At 35.8% G+C, this 18,181-nt stretch overlaps 1 protein-coding gene across 1 annotated transcript; it reads left to right on the top strand.

Annotated features, from left to right (window-relative positions):
• Positions 1-13,689: 13,689 nt before the first annotated feature.
• On the top strand, positions 13,690-15,799 carry LOC107623275 (REF/SRPP-like protein At1g67360). Its single transcript, XM_016325472.3, has 3 exons — positions 13,690-13,966; positions 14,045-14,281; positions 15,003-15,799. Exons 1-3 carry the CDS (start codon positions 13,952-13,954, stop codon positions 15,447-15,449), a joined length of 699 nt encoding a protein of 232 aa, XP_016180958.1. The 5' UTR covers positions 13,690-13,951; the 3' UTR covers positions 15,450-15,799.
• The last annotated feature ends 2,382 nt before the right edge of the window (positions 15,800-18,181 follow it).

Below are 18,181 nucleotides of genomic sequence, written 5' to 3'. Positions count from 1 at the left end.
TTTTTGTGACTTCACATGATCATCAACCTAAAGAAAACATAAAATAGGAATAAAAAATAAATAGATATAATTAAGTAACATTGGGTTGCCTCCCAACAAGCACTTCTTTAATGTCAATAGCTTGATAGTGAGCTCTCATGGAGCCTCACAGATAATCAGAGCAGTGTTATGGCCTCTCAACACCAAACTTAGAGCTTGGTTGGGGCCTCCCAACACCAAACTTAGAGTTTGAATTTGGGGGTTTTGTTTGACTCTGTATTGAGAGAAGCTTTTCATGCTTCTTCTCCATGGTTACAGAAGAAGAACTTTGAGTCTTGAATACAAGGTAGTCCTCATTCAACTGAAGGACCAACTCTCCTCTGTCAACATCAATCACAGCTTTTCCTGTGGCTAGGAAGGGTCTGCCAAGGATGATGGATTCATCCTCATCCTTCCCAGTGTCTAGGATTATGAAATCAGCAGGGATGTAAAGACTTTTAACCTTCACTAGCACGTCCTCTACTAGTCCATAAGCCTGTTTCATGGATTTGTCTGCCATCTCTAATGAGATTCTTGCAGCTTGTACCTCAAAGATTTCCAGTTTCTCCATTACAGAGAGTAGCATGAGGTTTATCCCTGACCCCAGGTCACACAGAGCTTTTTCAAAGGTCATGGTGCCTATGGTACAAGGTATGAAGAATTTTCCGGGATCCGGTTTCTTCTAAGGTAATGTCTACCTCATTAATGCACTCATTTCATTGGTGAATAAGGCGGGTTCATCCTCCCAAGTCTTAGTACCAAATAACTTAGCATTCAGCTTCATGATTGCTCCTAGATACTTAGCAACTTGCTCTTCAATAGTGTCTTCATCCTCTTCAGAGGAAGAATAGTCATCAGAGCTCATGAATGGTAGAAGGAAGTTCAATGGGATCTCTATGGTCTCTGTATGAGCCTCAGATTCCTTTGGTTCCTCAAAGGGAAACTCCTTTCTGTCCAGAGGACGTCCCATGAGTCTTTTCTCACTGGGACTCACGTCCTCCTCACTCTCTCCAGGTTCAGCCATGTTGGTCATGGTTATGGCCTTGCACTCTCTTTTGGGATTTTCTTCTGTATTGCTTGGGAGAGTACTGGGAGGAGTTTCAGTAATCTTCTTACTCAGCTGACCCACCTGTACCTCTAAATTTCTAATGGAGGATATTGTTTCATTCATGAAACTTAGTGTGGTCTTGGATAGATCAGAGACCATGGTTGTCAGGCCAGAATGGCTCTGTTCAGAATTCTCTGTCTGTTGTTGAGAAGATGATGAAAAAGGTTTGCTATTGCTAAATCTATTTCTTCCACCATTATTATTGAAGCCTTGTTGAGGCTTCTGTTGATCCTTCCAAGAGAGATTTGGATGATTTCTCCATGAAGGATTATAGGTGTTTCCATAGGGTTCTCCCATGTAATTCCCATTGCAGGGTTCTCAGGATCATAAGCTTCTTCTTCAGAAGATGCTTCTTTAGTACTGTTGGATGCAGCTTGCAATCCATTCAGACTCTGAGAAATCATATTGACTTGCTGAGTCAATATTTTGTTCTGAGCCAATATGGCATTCAGAGTATCAATTTCAAAAACTCCCTTCTTCTGAGGCGTCCCATTGTTCACAGGATTCCTTTCAGAGGTGTACATAAACTGGTTATTTACAACCATTTCAATGAGTTCCTGAGCTTCTGCAGGGGTTTTCAGATGAAGAGATCCTCCTGTAGAATGGTCCAATGACATTTTTGACAACTCAGACAGACCATCATAGAATATACATATGATGCTCCATTATGGAAGCATGTCAGTAGGACACCTTTTGATCAGTTGCTTATATCTTTCCCAAGCTTCATAGAGGGACTCTCCTTCCTTCTGTCTGAAGGTTTGGATTTCCACTCTAACCTTGCTCATCTTTTGAGGTGGAAAGAATTTGGCCAAGAAAGCACTGACCAGCTTATCCCAAGAGTTCAGGCTTTCCTTAGGTTGTGAATCCAACCATGTTCTAGCTCTGTCTTTTACAGCAAAAGGGAAAAACATAAGCCTATAGACCTCGGTATCAACTCTATTGGTCTTGATAGTGTCACAGATTTGCAAGAATTCAGCTAAAAACTGATGCGGATCTTTCATTGGAAGTCCATGAAACTTACAATTCTGCTGCATTAGAGAAACTAATTGAGGCTTAAGCTCAAAGTTGTTTGCTCCAATTGTAGGAATTGAGATGCTTCTTCCATAGAAGTTAGAAGAGGGTGCAATAAAGTCACCAAGCATCTTCCTTGCATCTCCACCATTGTTATTAGGTTCGGCCATGTCTCCTTCTTTTTCGAAAATTTCTGTCAGATCTTCTCCAGAGGGTTGTGCCTTAGCTTCCCTTAGCTTCCTCTTCAGAGTCCTTTCTGGTTCAGGGTCAGCTTCAACAAGAATGTTCTTATCCTTGTTCCTGCTCATATGAAAAAGAAGAGAACAGAAAAGAAGAGGAATCCTCTATGTCACAGTATAGAGATTCTTTTATGTGAGTAGAAGAAGAGAAGAATAGAAAAAGGAGAAAAGAGGAACTCGAACACAGAGGAGAAGAGGTGGTTCGAATTATGAGTAAAAGAGAAGTGTTAGTAGATAAATAAATAAATAGAAAGAAATGAGAGGGGGAAGAATTCGAAAATTAAATAAAATAAAATAAAAATATTTTTGTTTTTATTTTAAATATTAGTTACAATTCGAAATTTAAAAGAAGAGATAAAATAAAATTTGAAAACTAAATGAAGTAATTAAATAAAAAGAGATTTTTGAAAATATTGTTAGTGATTTTCGAAAATTGGAGAGAGAAAAGTAGTTAGATGGTTTTGAAAAAGATAAGAAATTTAAAAATCAAACAAAAAGTTAAGTGGTTAATTGAAAAAGATTTGAAAATCAAATTTGAAAAGATAGGAAGTTAGAAAAGATTTTGAAAATTGATTTTTGAAAAAGATATGATTGAAAATCATTTTGCAAAAGATTTGAAAAAGAAATTTAAAAAGTTTTGATTTTTGAAATTAAAGTTGATTACTTGACTAACAAGAAACTAAAAGATATGATTCTAAAATTTAAAGATTGAACCTTTCTTAATGGACAAGTAACAAACTTTAAAATTTTTTTGAATCAATCACATTAATTGTTAGTAAAGATTTTGAAATTATGAAATGAAATTAAGAAAAAGATTTTGAAAATCATTTTTAAAATTTTCGAAAATCATAAAAGAAAAAATGAAGAAGATTTGATTTTTGAAAAAGATAGAATTTTTAAATTGAAAATTTGATTTGACTCATAAGAAACAACTAGATTTTAAAAATTTTTGAAAAAGTCAACTCAAATATTCGAATTTTATGAGAAGAATAAGGGAAAGATATTTTTTTGATTTTTTTGAATTTTAATGAAGAAAGAAAAAAAAACACAAAAAAGACACAAGACATAAAAATTATGAATCAAAACAAGAAAAATATGCAAGAACACTTTGAATGTCAAGATGAACACCAAGAACACTTTGAAGATCATGATGAACATCAAGAACATATTTTTGAAAATTTTTAAGAAAAGACACACATGCAAGACACCAAACTTAGAAATTTTTAATGTTTAGACACTAACAAATTGAAAATGCATATGAAAAATAAGATAAGACATAACATGAAAATGTAAAGATTAAACAAAGAAAATCATCAAGAACAACTTGAAGGTTATGAAGAACATCATGCATGGGTTTTCGAAAATTTAAAGAAAAGTTACAAAGATGCAATTGACACCAAACTTACAATTTGACACTCTACTCAAAGATGAAACACAAAATTCTTTTTGGTTTTATGATTTTATTAATTTTTTTTTGTTTTGGATTTTTTCGAAAATTATTAAGGATTTCAAAATTTTTAATGAGAATTCCAGGAATCATGCAATGTCAGCTTGAAACTCTGGTCCAGGAATTAGACATGGCTTACTAGCCAGCCAAGCTTTCAGTGAAAGCTCCAGTCCAAAACACTAGACATGGCCAATGGCCAGCCAAGCTTCAGCAGAACATTACATACAACAGCTAAATTGCTAAGAAAGACAAAGAAGCTCTTCTAAGGATAGTTGAAACCTCGGTCCAAAAAATTAGACATGGCTTAACAGCCAGCCAGGATTCAATATATCTCATGAAACTCTAGAATTCCTTCTTAAAAATTCTGAAGAACATAGAATAATTTAATTTTTTTGAAAATAAAAATAATAAAAACAAAAACTTAAAATTAAAATAAAATTACCTAATCTGAGCAACAAGATGAACCGTCAGTTGTCCAAACTCGAACAATCCCCGGCAATGGCGCCAAAAACTTGGTGCACGAAATCGTGATTGTTCATTCCCCAGCAACGGCGCCAAAAACTTGGTACGCACGTTCATAATCTCAGATCTTTGTCACAACTCCACACAACTAACCAGAAAGTGCATTGGGTCGTCCAAGTAATAAACCTTACGTGAGTAAGGGTCGATCCCACGGAGATTGTCGGCTTGAAGCAAGCTATGGTCATCTTGTAAATCTCAGTCAGGCGGATTCAAATGGTTATGGAGATTTGATAATTAAACTATAAATAAAATATAAAATAAGATAGAGATACTTATGTAATTCATTGGTGAGAATTTTAGATAAGCATGTGGAGATGCTTTGCTCCTTCTGAATCTCTGCTTTCCTACTGCCTTCATTCAATCATTCATACTCCTTTCCATGGCAAGCTGTATGTTGGGCATGACCGTTGTCAATGGCTACTTCCCGTCTTCTCAGTGAAAATGGTCCAAATGCACTGTCACCGCACGGCTAATCATCTGTCGGTTCTCGATCATGTTGGAATAGGATCCATTGATCCTTTTGCGTCTGTCATTACACCCAACAGTCGCGAGTTTGAAGCTCATCACAATCATCCCTTCCCAGATCCTACTCGGAATACCACAGACAATGTTTAGACTATCCGGATCTCAGGAATGGCCGCCAATAATTCTAGCTTATACCACGAAGACTCCGATCTTTCGGAATGGAGGCTAAGAGATACACGCTCGATCTAAGGTAGAACGGAAGTGGTTGTCAGGCACGCGTTCATAGGTTGAGAATAGTGATGAGTGTCACGGATCATCATATTCATCATGTTAAAGTGCAAGCGACTATCTTAGAATAGGAATAAGCTTGAATTGAATAGAAAAACAATAGTACTTTGCATTAATTCATGAGGAGCAGCAGAGCTCCACACCTTAATCTATGAGGTGTAGAAACTCCACCGTTGAAAATTACATAAGTGAAAGTGGTCCAGGCATGGCTGAATGGCCAGCCCCCCTAAACGTGATCAATGATCAAAAGTGATACAAAGATAATCTCAAAATGATCAAAAGATGTGAAATAAATCACTAAAAGTAGTTTCTATACTAAACTAGTAGCTAGGGTTACAGAAAATAGGTAATTAATGCAGAAATCCACTTCCGGGCCCACTTGGTGTGTGCTTGGGCTGAGCATTGAGTTTTCATGTGTAGAGACTCTTTTTGGAGTTAAACGCCAGGTTGTAGCCTGTTTCTGGCGTTTAACTTCAGAATAGGACAGGAAGTTGGCGTTTGAACGCCAGTTTGCGTCGTCAAAACTCGAGTAAAGTATGGACTATTATATATTGCTGGAAAGCCCTGGATGTCCACTTTCCAACGCAATTGAGAGCGTGCCAATTGGTTTTCTTTAGCTTCAAAAAATCCACTTCGAGTACAGGGAGGTCATAATCCAACAGCATCTGCAGTCCTTCTTCAGCCTCTGAATCAGATTTTTGCTCAAGTCCCTCAATTTCAGCCAGAAATTACCTAAAATCACAGAAAAATACATAAACTCATAGTGAAGTCCAGAAATGTGATTTTTATTTAAAAACTAATAAAAATATACTAAAAACTAACTAAATCATACTAAAAACTACTTAAAAACAATGCCAAAAAGCGTATAAATTATCCGCTCATCAAACACCCATTTCATGTTCTTTCTAGCTTGATGGGCACCACATATCCCATTATGGACCTCACCCAAAGCAATGCTCTGATCATCTTGGCCTAAACATCTCAACAAACTCCCATCGATCCCTTTCGTATACAATTCATCAGCCATTAAAACAAAATTTATTGCTTGCAATTTTATCTTTCTATCGTTTGGAGTATTAGGATCCTTTAAATACTGAGCAATAGGCTTTCTCCAGTCAGAATCCTCCCATTCATCCATACACAAAATTTCTCTTTCACTCGCAGGCACTAATATTTGACAGATACAAGACAACTTTTGAAGTATTTCTGGACCGATTCTATATTTCGAAGCAATCTGAGCTAATTCATTAGCAATTTCATTATGGATCCTGGGGATGTGAACTAAAGAAACTTTTTGAAAGGAAGTTAATAATTCCCAAGCAGTAGTTAAATATGCCTGTAACTTCTCATTATTGCATTTAAACTCTTTGGATAACTGCTTTAAAACTAACTGAGAATCCCCAAATATTTGAACTTCCAAAGCCCCTTTACCGATTAGTATTTCGAGACCCAAAATTAAAGCTTCATACTCCGCCATATTATTCAAACAAGGATATTTTAGTTCAAAAAAGAATTTTGATGGAATTTCCTCTAGCGAGACAATAAAAATTCCAACCTCTGCGCCATCTTTATGCTTGGATCCATCAAAATATAGCTTCCAATAATCGACCTCAATTTCGATTACATTTGCCCCCTGGTCATTCAGATTCTTCGAATTATCTACAAAAAAATCTGCAATGACCTAACCTTTTACAGCCTTGGCTGGTACATATTGTAAATCAAATTCTGTCAAAGCCAGCAACCATTTTCCTAAATGCCCCCGCAACATTGAAAAACCTAACATATATTTAATAAGATCGGTTTGTGCTATAACTTTTACCGATTTAGCCACCTTATAACACTTTAACTTCACACAGGCATAATATAAAGACAAACACAATTTTTCTATCGGGGAATACCTTATTTCGATATCAGTTAGAACTCGACTAAGGTAATAGACGGCCCGTTCATGCCCGTTTTCATCATCTTGGGCTAACATACACCCAATTGTGCTAACATTCACCATAATCAGAGCCTTAGACAAATAAGCCTTAATCGAATCAAATGCTAATTGATGCTCATTTGTCCATCCGAACTGTGAGTCATTCTTTAACTTTACCAAAGGGGCAAACACCCGAGTTCGATCAGAAAGATTCGAAATGGATCTTTGAAGATAATTCACCTTGCCCAAAAAGGACTGCACTTCTTTTTTTGATTTGAGTGCAGATAATGCCAATATTGCATCTGCTTTATTTTTATCAATTGCAATTCCTTTTTTATGAACAACGAAGCCTAAAAAAATTCCAGCCGATACACCAAAAGCACATTTTAAAGGATTCATTTTTAATCCCTTCTTCCTCATGGTAACAAATGCCTTTCTCAAGTGGTCGATGTGTTGACTCACCGAAATCGATTTGACCATGACGTCATCAATATAAACTTCCATAAATTTTCCAATAAACTCATGGAAAATAGCATTCATTGTTCGCTGATATGTTGCACCAGTATTTTTCAAACCAAAAGGCATAACACCCACTCATAAGTGCCTAACACCCCAGGACAACGAAAAGTAGTTTTGGACATGTCATCTTCCGCATTGAAGATCTGGTTATATCCTAAATAACCGTCTATAAAACTAAGTATTTCATTCCCTGCTGCAGAATCAATTAACATATCTGCAATTGGCATAAAGTATTCATCTTTTGGAGTAGCATTATTCAAATCTCGAAAATCAATGCATACTCTTAACTTTCCGTTTTTCTTCATCACTGGGACAATATTCGAAACCCACTCAATATAGCGTGCAGTTCGAATAAACTTCGCCTTAATCAGGCGTTCTATTTCTTCTTTAATTTTTTTATTGATTTCTGGAGCAAAATGTCTTGGAGTTTGCTTCACAGGTCTAGCATTCGGTTTTAATGCTAATCGATGTTCCACAAGTGAATGATCGAGACCAGGCATCTCATGATAATCCCAAGCAAAACAATCCTTAAACTCATGTAAAAGATTAAAGAGTTCAGTTCAAAAAGGATCAAAAGATCTTTACATATATATGTAATTCGAACATCATCAAAAGTTCCCAAATTTACTTCCTCTAAAGGATCTTGAGATTCGAACCTTTTATAATGATCATCATCCTTTACCGAATATTTCTCAAAATCCAATGGTTCTAGATCATAGATGCAATCAAAAGTGAAATCAATAATATCATTAGAAATAGAAGGTACTGAATTATTTATTTCATTAACATTACTTCGATTCTCAACACAATGCACTTCTGCTATCAAGTCAGCCATTGGATTTGAAGCATTACTTTTATTACATATAGTTGAAATATCTAAATCAGAACAAGACTCGATTAAAGAAATTGAGCTAATACAATGATAATTAGAAAAACTACTAACCCTATGTGATTTAACTTCACCTGAAGAACCATCTTTATTTTCTACAAGATGAGAATTACTTAAATAATTACGTAAAGTTACCAGGTAATCGGAAACTCCCTCAACCTGGTCCATAGGTCAACCTTCAAGAGATCTTCAAGACAGACAGTCCCAACCAGTTGGAGCAAACCCCAACTCTGGGTAAAGCAACTTTACTGAAAGGTCTTTCGAAGACAAGTAGCAACCTTCACAATTATAAAAATTTTGTGTCCGGTCGACATTCAGAGGTTTCAATTTAGGATTGTAAATCCTGAAATCAACGTGCAGTTGTTCGACATAAAGGTTTGAATCTGCCTTGATGACTTTAGGTTTGCCATCCTTTGACCAAAGAAGCACGCTTTGATGCACAGTAGAAGGTACAGCCTCTACACCATAGATCCAGTCTCGCCCCAACAAAGCGTTATAACTTGCCTTTGATGGAACCACCACGAACACAGTGTTTCGTTCGGATGAACCAACCTTCACAATCAGAGTAACCAACCCTTTTGCGGGAGTCGAAGTCCTGCTAAATTCTGTCACAGCAATATTTGTGGGGACTAAACCATCAGGATGCTTCTCCACCTTTATTAGCATCCTCTCGGGCAAAAGGCTGATTGCCGCCCCACCATCAATCAAAACCTTGTTTACCTTGATCCCACTCAAGGTGGTGGTTATATGAAGTGGGCGGAGATGAGACATCTGTTTTTCAGTGGGCCGAGAGAAATATCCCGGCTCATCTTCAATTCGAATGAAGGAAAAAGCTTCCTCATCCTGCATGTCATAATCTTTATCTGGATCACCTTCATACTCACCCAGATACTCCGTTGGAATGATTGAAATCGTTCCAATAATATCATCATATCCTTCATCAAAATATTATTCATCAACATCGACTTCTTTTTTTTTGTCGAATCCTGAAGATTGGGCTATCGCCTTGCCTTTTTCCATTTTAGCAGGAGACGGAATCCCTTTTGGACAAGTCTCTCCATCAGAAGGAAAGACAATTCGAGAATGTACAGAGGGAGTTGCCCCCTTGCTTACTTCCACCTGAGGCTTTTTACTTTGATTGGAATTTCTCCTGCCTCCTCTGCCTCTCGGATACCCTTTGGCCCGACCACGATAATAGGGGTACTGATTTCGAGGAGGACCCCGATGTCCCCATTGTGAGTTGCGTCGATACAGATGATCTCTTTTCTGAAACTCCTGACAGTTTCGAATCCACCGAACACCTATGGCCTGAGATCAGCTTAAAGGTGCAGCAGTACTTTGTTGAGGGGTCTTAGAACTTTGACCCTCAAAATGCCGAATTGGTTGTCTCTGGCGTGCCTGCTCTTCCCTATTAGCCAATTCTTTCTTCATTCTCTCCTTCTCGAAGATTGCCGCTGCTTCGGCATCAAAAACAGCATTGCATCGTAGACACAAGGATACATCCCGGTCTTTAATCTTTTGTTGAACCAGAAAGTCCAACAAACCATCCCCTACCCTGGGATACACAGATCTTACTTGTGACTCAAAATCATCCAGATTCACATCAAAGTCATATGACATGCCAACCATATTCACTCCCAAGTAAGGCTCAACAAAATTGGCATCAACATCGAAGGGATCAACATCAACCTTCATCTCCTTCTTGCCATCATTGAATTTTAACCATCCTTCCATTATTGCTTCCTGAATCAAGTCCCTGAAACGAACACAATTGTTAGTCGAATGGCTCGTTGCTTGGTGAAACTTGCAATAAAGTTTCCCTTTTAAATCTTTCACCGAAAGTAAAGATCTACCCTCAGGCAGAATTAACTGTTTATCTTTAAGTAACACATCAAAAATCTGATCAGATTTTGAGATATCAAAACTATATTTCTTTCCACTTTTTAGTTTTGAATCATTCAACTTTTCATTACTAGGAAGATTTTTGAGTAAAGAACAAACATAAGGAGGGCCTTTCTTAAGTTCAGTCAAATCGACTTCTGTTTCGAAATCGAATTCCTCCTCCGAGGACTCCATAGTCACGTAAGCAACCTCCTCTTTTCGAGTAAAGGGTTTACTCTTCGATCTTTGCTCACTCCTAAATTTCTCTTTCTCATTTTTCATGAGTTCAGTTTGACGAACCTTTTCAGCCAAATGGGCTAAATCAGGGATATGCATATTGAGCAGCTTTCTGCGCATATAAAACCGTAACCCCATAGTTGCTATTTTCACTATCTCACTTTTGGGTAATGACACATAGCACCTACTTCTAGCATTCTTGAAACGTATTAGATAATCATCAATGGTTTCACCATCTTCATGTTTCAGAGCCACTACATCTGTAACTGCCACATTCATTTCCCCTCGATAAAACTGAGCGTGAAAAGCAGTTTCCAACTGATTCCATGTTGTTATCGAATTTGGTCTGAGATTTGAAAACCAAGTAAATGCATTCTTCATTAACGAAGAAGGAAAAAAATTCATTTTCAAATTTTCATCATTAGCTAAATTCCCAATCTCAACCAAATATCGTGCAACATGCTCAGTGGTTGATTATCCAACTTTCCCAGCAAATTTTGTGACTATCTTTGAATTTTTCACCCCTCTTGGCACTTCTGCCATTTGAACAACTTGGGAAAAAGCCAACACAAAGTGTGGTCGGTTCATGAAACCAACATTCAGACCAACTCGATTCAGAACATCTTCTATAATTCTGGTGACTTGATAACGTTCACCGCCATGATTAGCACGTAATCTGGCCAGATATTCATCAGCATTTTGACCATGGGGAACTATATGAGGATTTTATCTATTAAAAGCATTATTTTCATTTTGAAATATATTTTCCAACCTTTCATTATTTCCCCTGGGATTATGCCCTTCTTCTTCCTCATAATCTTTGATTCGAGCAATACGTTCGACTTGCCTAGCAAGACGTTCGAATTTCAATTCGTGATCAGCCATCATTGGATTGAGAATTGTGGTCATTTGTTGAGTCAATAAATTGACTAAATCATGTTGACTTTCCTCTACTTGTTGTCGATATACTGCCATTGAATTAGTAGCATTCGAAGTAGAGCCCACATTATAATCACGAGAATACTCGGAATACTGTTGTGGATTTTGAATATTATTCACTCTACTTGTACTCCCAAAATGAATAGGTGGAACAAAACCACCCACTAGTGGGGTATAACCAGGGGGAAGACCATATAGAGGCCAACCAGCGGTTAGTGGAGGCTGGAATGGTGGTAAAGTGCTACGTGGACGAGTATTACGTCCAATGTTTTCAGTCTGAACAGTCCTAACTGCTATACTTTCAATTCCGATTGCACCTTCTGAACGTGAAGTCACGTCCGCTTGTTGCGCAGACACTGGTATGCTATCATTGGTGGATGAACCACCATTCACATTTGACATTTCATCAGCCATGTGAATGATCTTTCCACTTCGTAATCGCATACACTGAATGACACCACAAAATACTTATTTGGCACATTTCAAAATTTTAAAACTGTCCCATCGGGTGTGCCAATTTATTTTGTCGATTTTTAGCAAATCGATGGTGGTTCGATTCTAATGGTCTGGGAGCGAAACCTACTCCTCTTTGTAGGTACCAGTTTTCTAAAAGTGTATCAAAGTGTCTTCGATTAGATGGGCATTGGGAATAAAGATGAATTAAAAATTTATAAGTCAAGGAAAGAAATAAAAAGGTAAAGTTTTTGAAAAGGAAATATGTTGAAAACGGAAAGGTTTGTGTTGAAGTTGAAAGAAAGCAGTAAAATGCCTTCGATTAGATCAAAGAACTTTGACATGAAAATCTAAAATGTAGGAATGTAAATTGAACAATGAAGATAAAGAATACTTGCAAGATAAATTTACTTGAAGAAATAAAGTTTACAGAAAGATAAATTGAAAGAATGAAAATATGGAAGGAACCCTATAGAAAAGTTACTCGATCACAGACTCAGGAATTTCCTAGGATGTGAGTGTGTTTAAGTGTTTTTCTGAGTTAAAGTTCCAATCCTTATTCCCTAAGACTTCCTGGTATTTATAATCTACTTTTGGTAACGGACAATTAATTACAATTAATTACAAAATCACAACTTTAAATGTGTTCTCCTTGATAACGGTTCCGCCTAAACGTTTCTCATGATTTCCCGCGTGATAGAAGCCTCTAACTTATCCACTACCATAATTACTCGAATCACTTATTAGAATAACTTATTTCGATTACCTGACTCGAGTACCTTGTTCGATTTGACTTGTTCGATTTATCGAAAGGCCTTGAAATCGAATCCGTGTCGAGAACCTCCATCTAATGCTTGCGTGTGTCTTTTCGAAAACTGTTTAGGTTTTCGACCGCTTTACCACTTCAAACCGTTTACCTTCATCGAAATATTTTTTTGATCAACAATATTTAAAGTCATTTATATTTAAAATACACTAAAAATAATTCTCTAAATACATCCTAATCATTATCACTCCATTTAAACAAATATATTTTTTTTTTTTTGTCTCGAGTTTAAACTAATATTTTTTTGACATAAAACCAATGTTCGAATGCGTTTATAGCCTGCGTCCTTGGGATATTTTGGGCCACAAAAACGAAAGCATTGGACTATTTATCCAATTATTCATATTCAGAGAGACAGAGGGAATAAATTAGAGCATTTATTAATTATAAAAAAATTAGAACATTTATTTGAGAGAGTATTTATTTTTTAAATTATTTTAAAAATATTTTTTTAATTAAATTTATTTTTTGAAAAATTTAAATTATTTATATTAATTCTTTTATCATTTTTATTTTCAAAATTTATTAATATAGTATGTTAAATAATGTAACACTAACTATAATAATACTTGATAATTATAATTAGTTATTAAGATAATAAATTTATATAATTTAATTAATTTAATCTTATTTCATATAAATAAATTTTGACAGCATAAATAAAAAAAATTGATTAAAAATTTAATTTAACTAATTTAAAATTTTTAAAAAATAAATTTAATTAAAAAATTTTTGAAAATCAATTTAAATGACAAGTGATATTTGCTCTCAAAATTTTAAGTTTACAAAAGAATACTGTCCCAGTCGCTCCACTCCGAAGAAGATTCTCAAATTTCTACTCTTCTGTGAGAGGTTGCCACGTGTCTTCTCAAAACCCCTAGTTTGGCCTAGAAAGATCCCTAGGAGTCGGTCTGAGCGTAGACCCCACCACTGCCTAGACGAACACAAATACGTGTGTTTTAATCTAAGATTTATTAATTAATCGTTGTTTTATGTTGAATCGTGACACCTTAATCCTCATCAAACAAGACAACTTTGAAGGTTATCTCCAATTTCGTTCCCTGGTTTCAGTTCATTCTGTGGGTCTTTAACTCCGTCTTCTTCCTATAAAACGTAATTGAACTCCCTTCAGTCTCCACTGTTTTCTCCTCTGAAACATCTCCAAACACGTATAAAAGTATAAAACCAATGGCCACCACCGAGGTTAGCATATAACACTTCCCTTCTCTGATATTATTTTTCCTTTTTCATGGATAATTGGTGAATTGCTTTTCTCTGCAGAAAGAGGTGAAATTTGAGAACAAGAACAAAGAGCTGAAGCATCTTGGGTTTGTGAGGGTTGCTGCAATTCAAACCTTTGTGGTTGTCACAAATCTGTATGAATACGCAAAGCAAAACTCGGGCCCTTTGAGATCTGCCGTTGGGACGGTTGAGGGCACTGTAACTTCCGTTCTGGGCCCTGTCTACAACAAACTCAAGGATGTCCCAGATGATGTCCTCGTTTTTGTTGACAACAAGGTATTCATTAAATTCGATCTGATTCAGACCGGCATGACAAAAGAATAATTATTCAAACCTGGTTTGGGATCAGTGCTGCTAAATTTTATGTGTGTTTTTACAAAGTAAAATTTCTAGGCTATATATATGCAGAACAAAATCTATATTGTTTTGATGGTGATGATCTGCTAAAATTTTTAAAAGTGGTTCCCTTGATTCACCTTCAAAAAATTTAACTAACAACAACAACAAAGCCTTACCCACTTGGTAGGGTCGACAAATTGAGTCCTATCATACATATATCATGTCTAACTGGCGGGGTAAAAATGGGGGCAGAATTTTCTTGAATGGCCTTGATGCATAATTTACTCATGAGAAAGTTCATGGGATCAGTATTTTTATTAAAATTTGGTCAGTGTTTACCTAGCAAAAAAAATTAGTAATCTCACACCATTAAATGTAATCTCCTACCACTAAAATTATGGCTACAAATCATAAAATCGGTTGGTCTTCTAACTCCTCTTTCCTCATTTATTAATTACTTTCCTCCATAGAGCTTCATCAGTTGAGTCCCAACCAAGCACACTCCAGATGCCTCTTTCTTCTTCTGCTAGGTTCAGTCCCAATATATTTTCTTTTTAAGAAGGCTTTCCTATGTTCTCTTGTACCCGTTGTGCTTAGAATTCTATCATAAAAATGTTACAATTTACTTTGGATGGAAACTAATATTAGCATGTTCCAGGTAGATGATGCTACTCACAAGTTCGGTGAGCATGCTCCTTCTTTTGCTAAGCAGGGTGCTTCCAAAGCAAGGAGTTTGATTCAGAGTCTTGCACATGAAGCCGGACGATTTGCAAGTGAGGTTCAATGTGGAGGGCCAAGAGCAGCTATACATTATGTAACCAGAGAGTCAAAGGATTTGGTGCTAATTAACTCAGTGAAGTTATGGAAAGGACTAAACCACTTCCCACCATTTCATGCACTGGCAGATGTGGCTGTGCCCACTGCTGCTCATTGTTCGGATAAGTATAACCACATAGTTAAGCATTTGAGTGGTAAAGGGTATCCTCTCTCTGGTTATTTGCCTTTGATTCCCGTCGATGACATTGCCAAGGCGTTCAGGCAGGGCGGTGAGGCAAGCATGAACGGAGGAGATGAAGAAGCCTGTAAGAATGGGAAGAGATCATAATCCTCTAGTTCTTGGTTTTGAGTTTGAGTTCTGTTGCTTCCTTCAAAAAGAGAGGGGAAAGAGGAAGAAAAAGACCGGGGTTGGAATCTGATTCCAACTGAGCTTTGCTTTGAGTCTTGAACACTATTTGGGACGTGTGATTGTGTGGCTCCAACTATTTGATGGTGTTGGTAGTGAAGACCATGTAACTGTAGTTACTTACTTTTGAGTATGTAGAAAATAGTGATTGTGTAAATGGTGCAGTTAATGGTCCTAATGTTTGTTCTTCTCCCTTCTTTGTTGGACATATAACATTGCTGGTGAATTGTTCTTTTGTGCGTTTTGCTTTTGTAATAACGTTTTTCTTCTTTTCCTTTTTTCTAAACGATGATAGAGTTATAGGGTGTGTGTGGTTGAAGGAATTATAAATAATTTTTAGGAATTTTAAGATAGGAATATCATATGTTCATGTTTGGTTTAAAGTTTAAAAAGTTTTTTCTAAACAAGTTTGATTTATGGGAATCAAAATATCATCATTTTAATTTTTGCTTTCTCGTTGGGTATTTTTAATTTTCATGGGAATAAAATATTTCTAGCAAAATAATACTTGAATCAAACACACCTATAATGGAATGTAGGGTAGAATATCATTGTAAATGTTGGAAAATCACAAGTCCCCTCGACTCTTATCATGGCTTTGAAATGGAAAGTTTGCACATGTTTATAACAGAAAACTAAAAAACTGTCATAATACTCATCTAACTAACTAAAATAAGTTGATAGTTGTCAGGGAGAGGGAATTTGCTGTGTGTTATATCTTTGCTGCAATTTATTTTTGATGTTGCATTTTATCATTTTATGGAGACATAGAGCGATACAATGCAGAGTAATAATTTTAAATCCACCTAAATGAAGAATTGTTCTAACTATGTGCTTGAAATTTTGGAAGCAACAAACAGAAACGAAAAACGAGAAGGCCGTAACTATTCAAGTTGTTCAATTTAAAAATATGTTCTGATGAAAAATCGAAATCAGGTTTCTTCTCCAATTAAAAAAATAAAAATTCATGACACATAATAATTCAGCAGAATTAGAATGTAACAGAGCAGAGGAGAGAGCACCGCTCCCTCAGCCATAACACCAATGCGACAAGCTCCGGCGACGAGCGTGACCAGTCCACCACCTAGAATCCCAGACTTGCAATGGCGGATAATGAGGCAAGAAAGACCAAAACCTAGCGTTGAAGAAAGCACAGAATTTATTAAATGGCTAATGCCACTATGTAGATGGGCAAAATTTGAACGGAAGTGAAGAAATGGGATTGGACAACACTAAATCCTAATATTTAATAAACTTTCTTTTTTTTTGTGTTAGGTTAGACAATGTTATTGAATTTCTTGGGTTGGGCTTGAAGACAAACTTTCTATATTGTCTAATTTTTTGTTGACTTGAGAGTTTTTTTGAAACAAAATTAGATTAATTTGTTAAAGATAATTTTTTTATCAATTTAAAATAATATAAATTTGATTTATCCCGTGTGATAAAAAATTTAGAGTGAATACCTCATTCGACCCCTGACAATTATCTCGAAAGGACAACGAGGCCCCCAAGAAAAAAAAACACTCAATCCGGTCCCTGATAATTTTTTTTTGGGACTGATTAGCCCCTGTGTCAAAAAAAATAACATTAATTTTTTTTTTGGCACAGGGGCCTCGTTGTCCTTTCGAAGTAATTGTTAGGGGCCGAGTTGGGTTTTATTTTTTTGTCAGGGACTGGGTTGGAGTTTTTTTTGTCAGGGGCCTCGTTGTCTTTCGAGGTAATTGTCAGGGGCTGATTTGGGTTTTTCTCAAAAATTTATTTGACTTCAAAACTTTGTATGGTAAGACTTTTCATAAATTCTTTTTTCTTGCATTAATTTTTTCTTTTTGCGTAAATTTAATGTGACCATTTTTAATTTAAAAATGGGAGTGATATTGGTGCATTGCACCATTATTGGAGAGCATGGTGTTTGACACAACTGTTAAATAATTAGTTATGGACTTATGGGAGTGATATTGGTGCATTGCACTATTATTGGTGCATTGCACCATTGTTATTATGAATATAGATATTAGTTAGGTGTTTTAATAATTAGTTAACTGCGGTTAGATATTTGATTAATAAGAAATAAACTATTGTTAAATAGTTTATTAATATATTTATGGTATTGTAATTATAATTATGTTTCTAAATTTTTGGATATTATTATTATTATAATAGTAGTTAAGTAGTTAATATATATGCATATTGGTAGCCGTAAGTTGTTAAGACATAATTGATAAATATATTTAGTTAATTAATAATTATTAACACTAAATTTGGTATTTTTAATAAGTTATTTATTATTATTAATAAATTTAGTGTTAAATATTATTATAGTGATATTAGAGTTACAATCATTCTTTACATACAAGTCTTTTTTCGATACAAGTCCATACAAGTCATTTATATTCACGTGCACACATTCTTCGTCGTGTCGTTGCTGCACGTTCTTCTTCTTCTTCTTCTTCTTTCGTTATTGTCTTCACCAACACCACGTCCTCCTCTTCCTCCTCTTCCTCTTTTTTTTTTTCATTGTAATTTCTTTTGCTCCTTTCTTTTTCTCTTTTTCCTCCATCATCTTCGTCATCATGATCATCATCGTTATCGTCATCGTCGTCGTCTTCTTTTTCTTATACGTATCGTTGTTATCATTATCGTAGAATGTTTTTCAT

Source organism: Arachis ipaensis, chromosome B10, assembly GCF_059453495.1.
Source record: "Arachis ipaensis isolate K30076 ecotype BB chromosome B10, ASM5945349v1, whole genome shotgun sequence".
In the NCBI taxonomy this organism is placed as follows: Eukaryota; Viridiplantae; Streptophyta; class Magnoliopsida; order Fabales; family Fabaceae; genus Arachis; species Arachis ipaensis.
This window is presented reverse-complemented; position numbering and strand designations above follow the sequence as displayed.

Excerpts from the sequence above, each read along its gene's own strand:
- LOC107623275 (XM_016325472.3), top strand. Across the intron at positions 14,282-15,002 it reads TCGTTTTTGTTGACAACAAG|GTAGATGATGCTACTCACAA; the intron begins GTATTCATTAAA and ends AGCATGTTCCAG.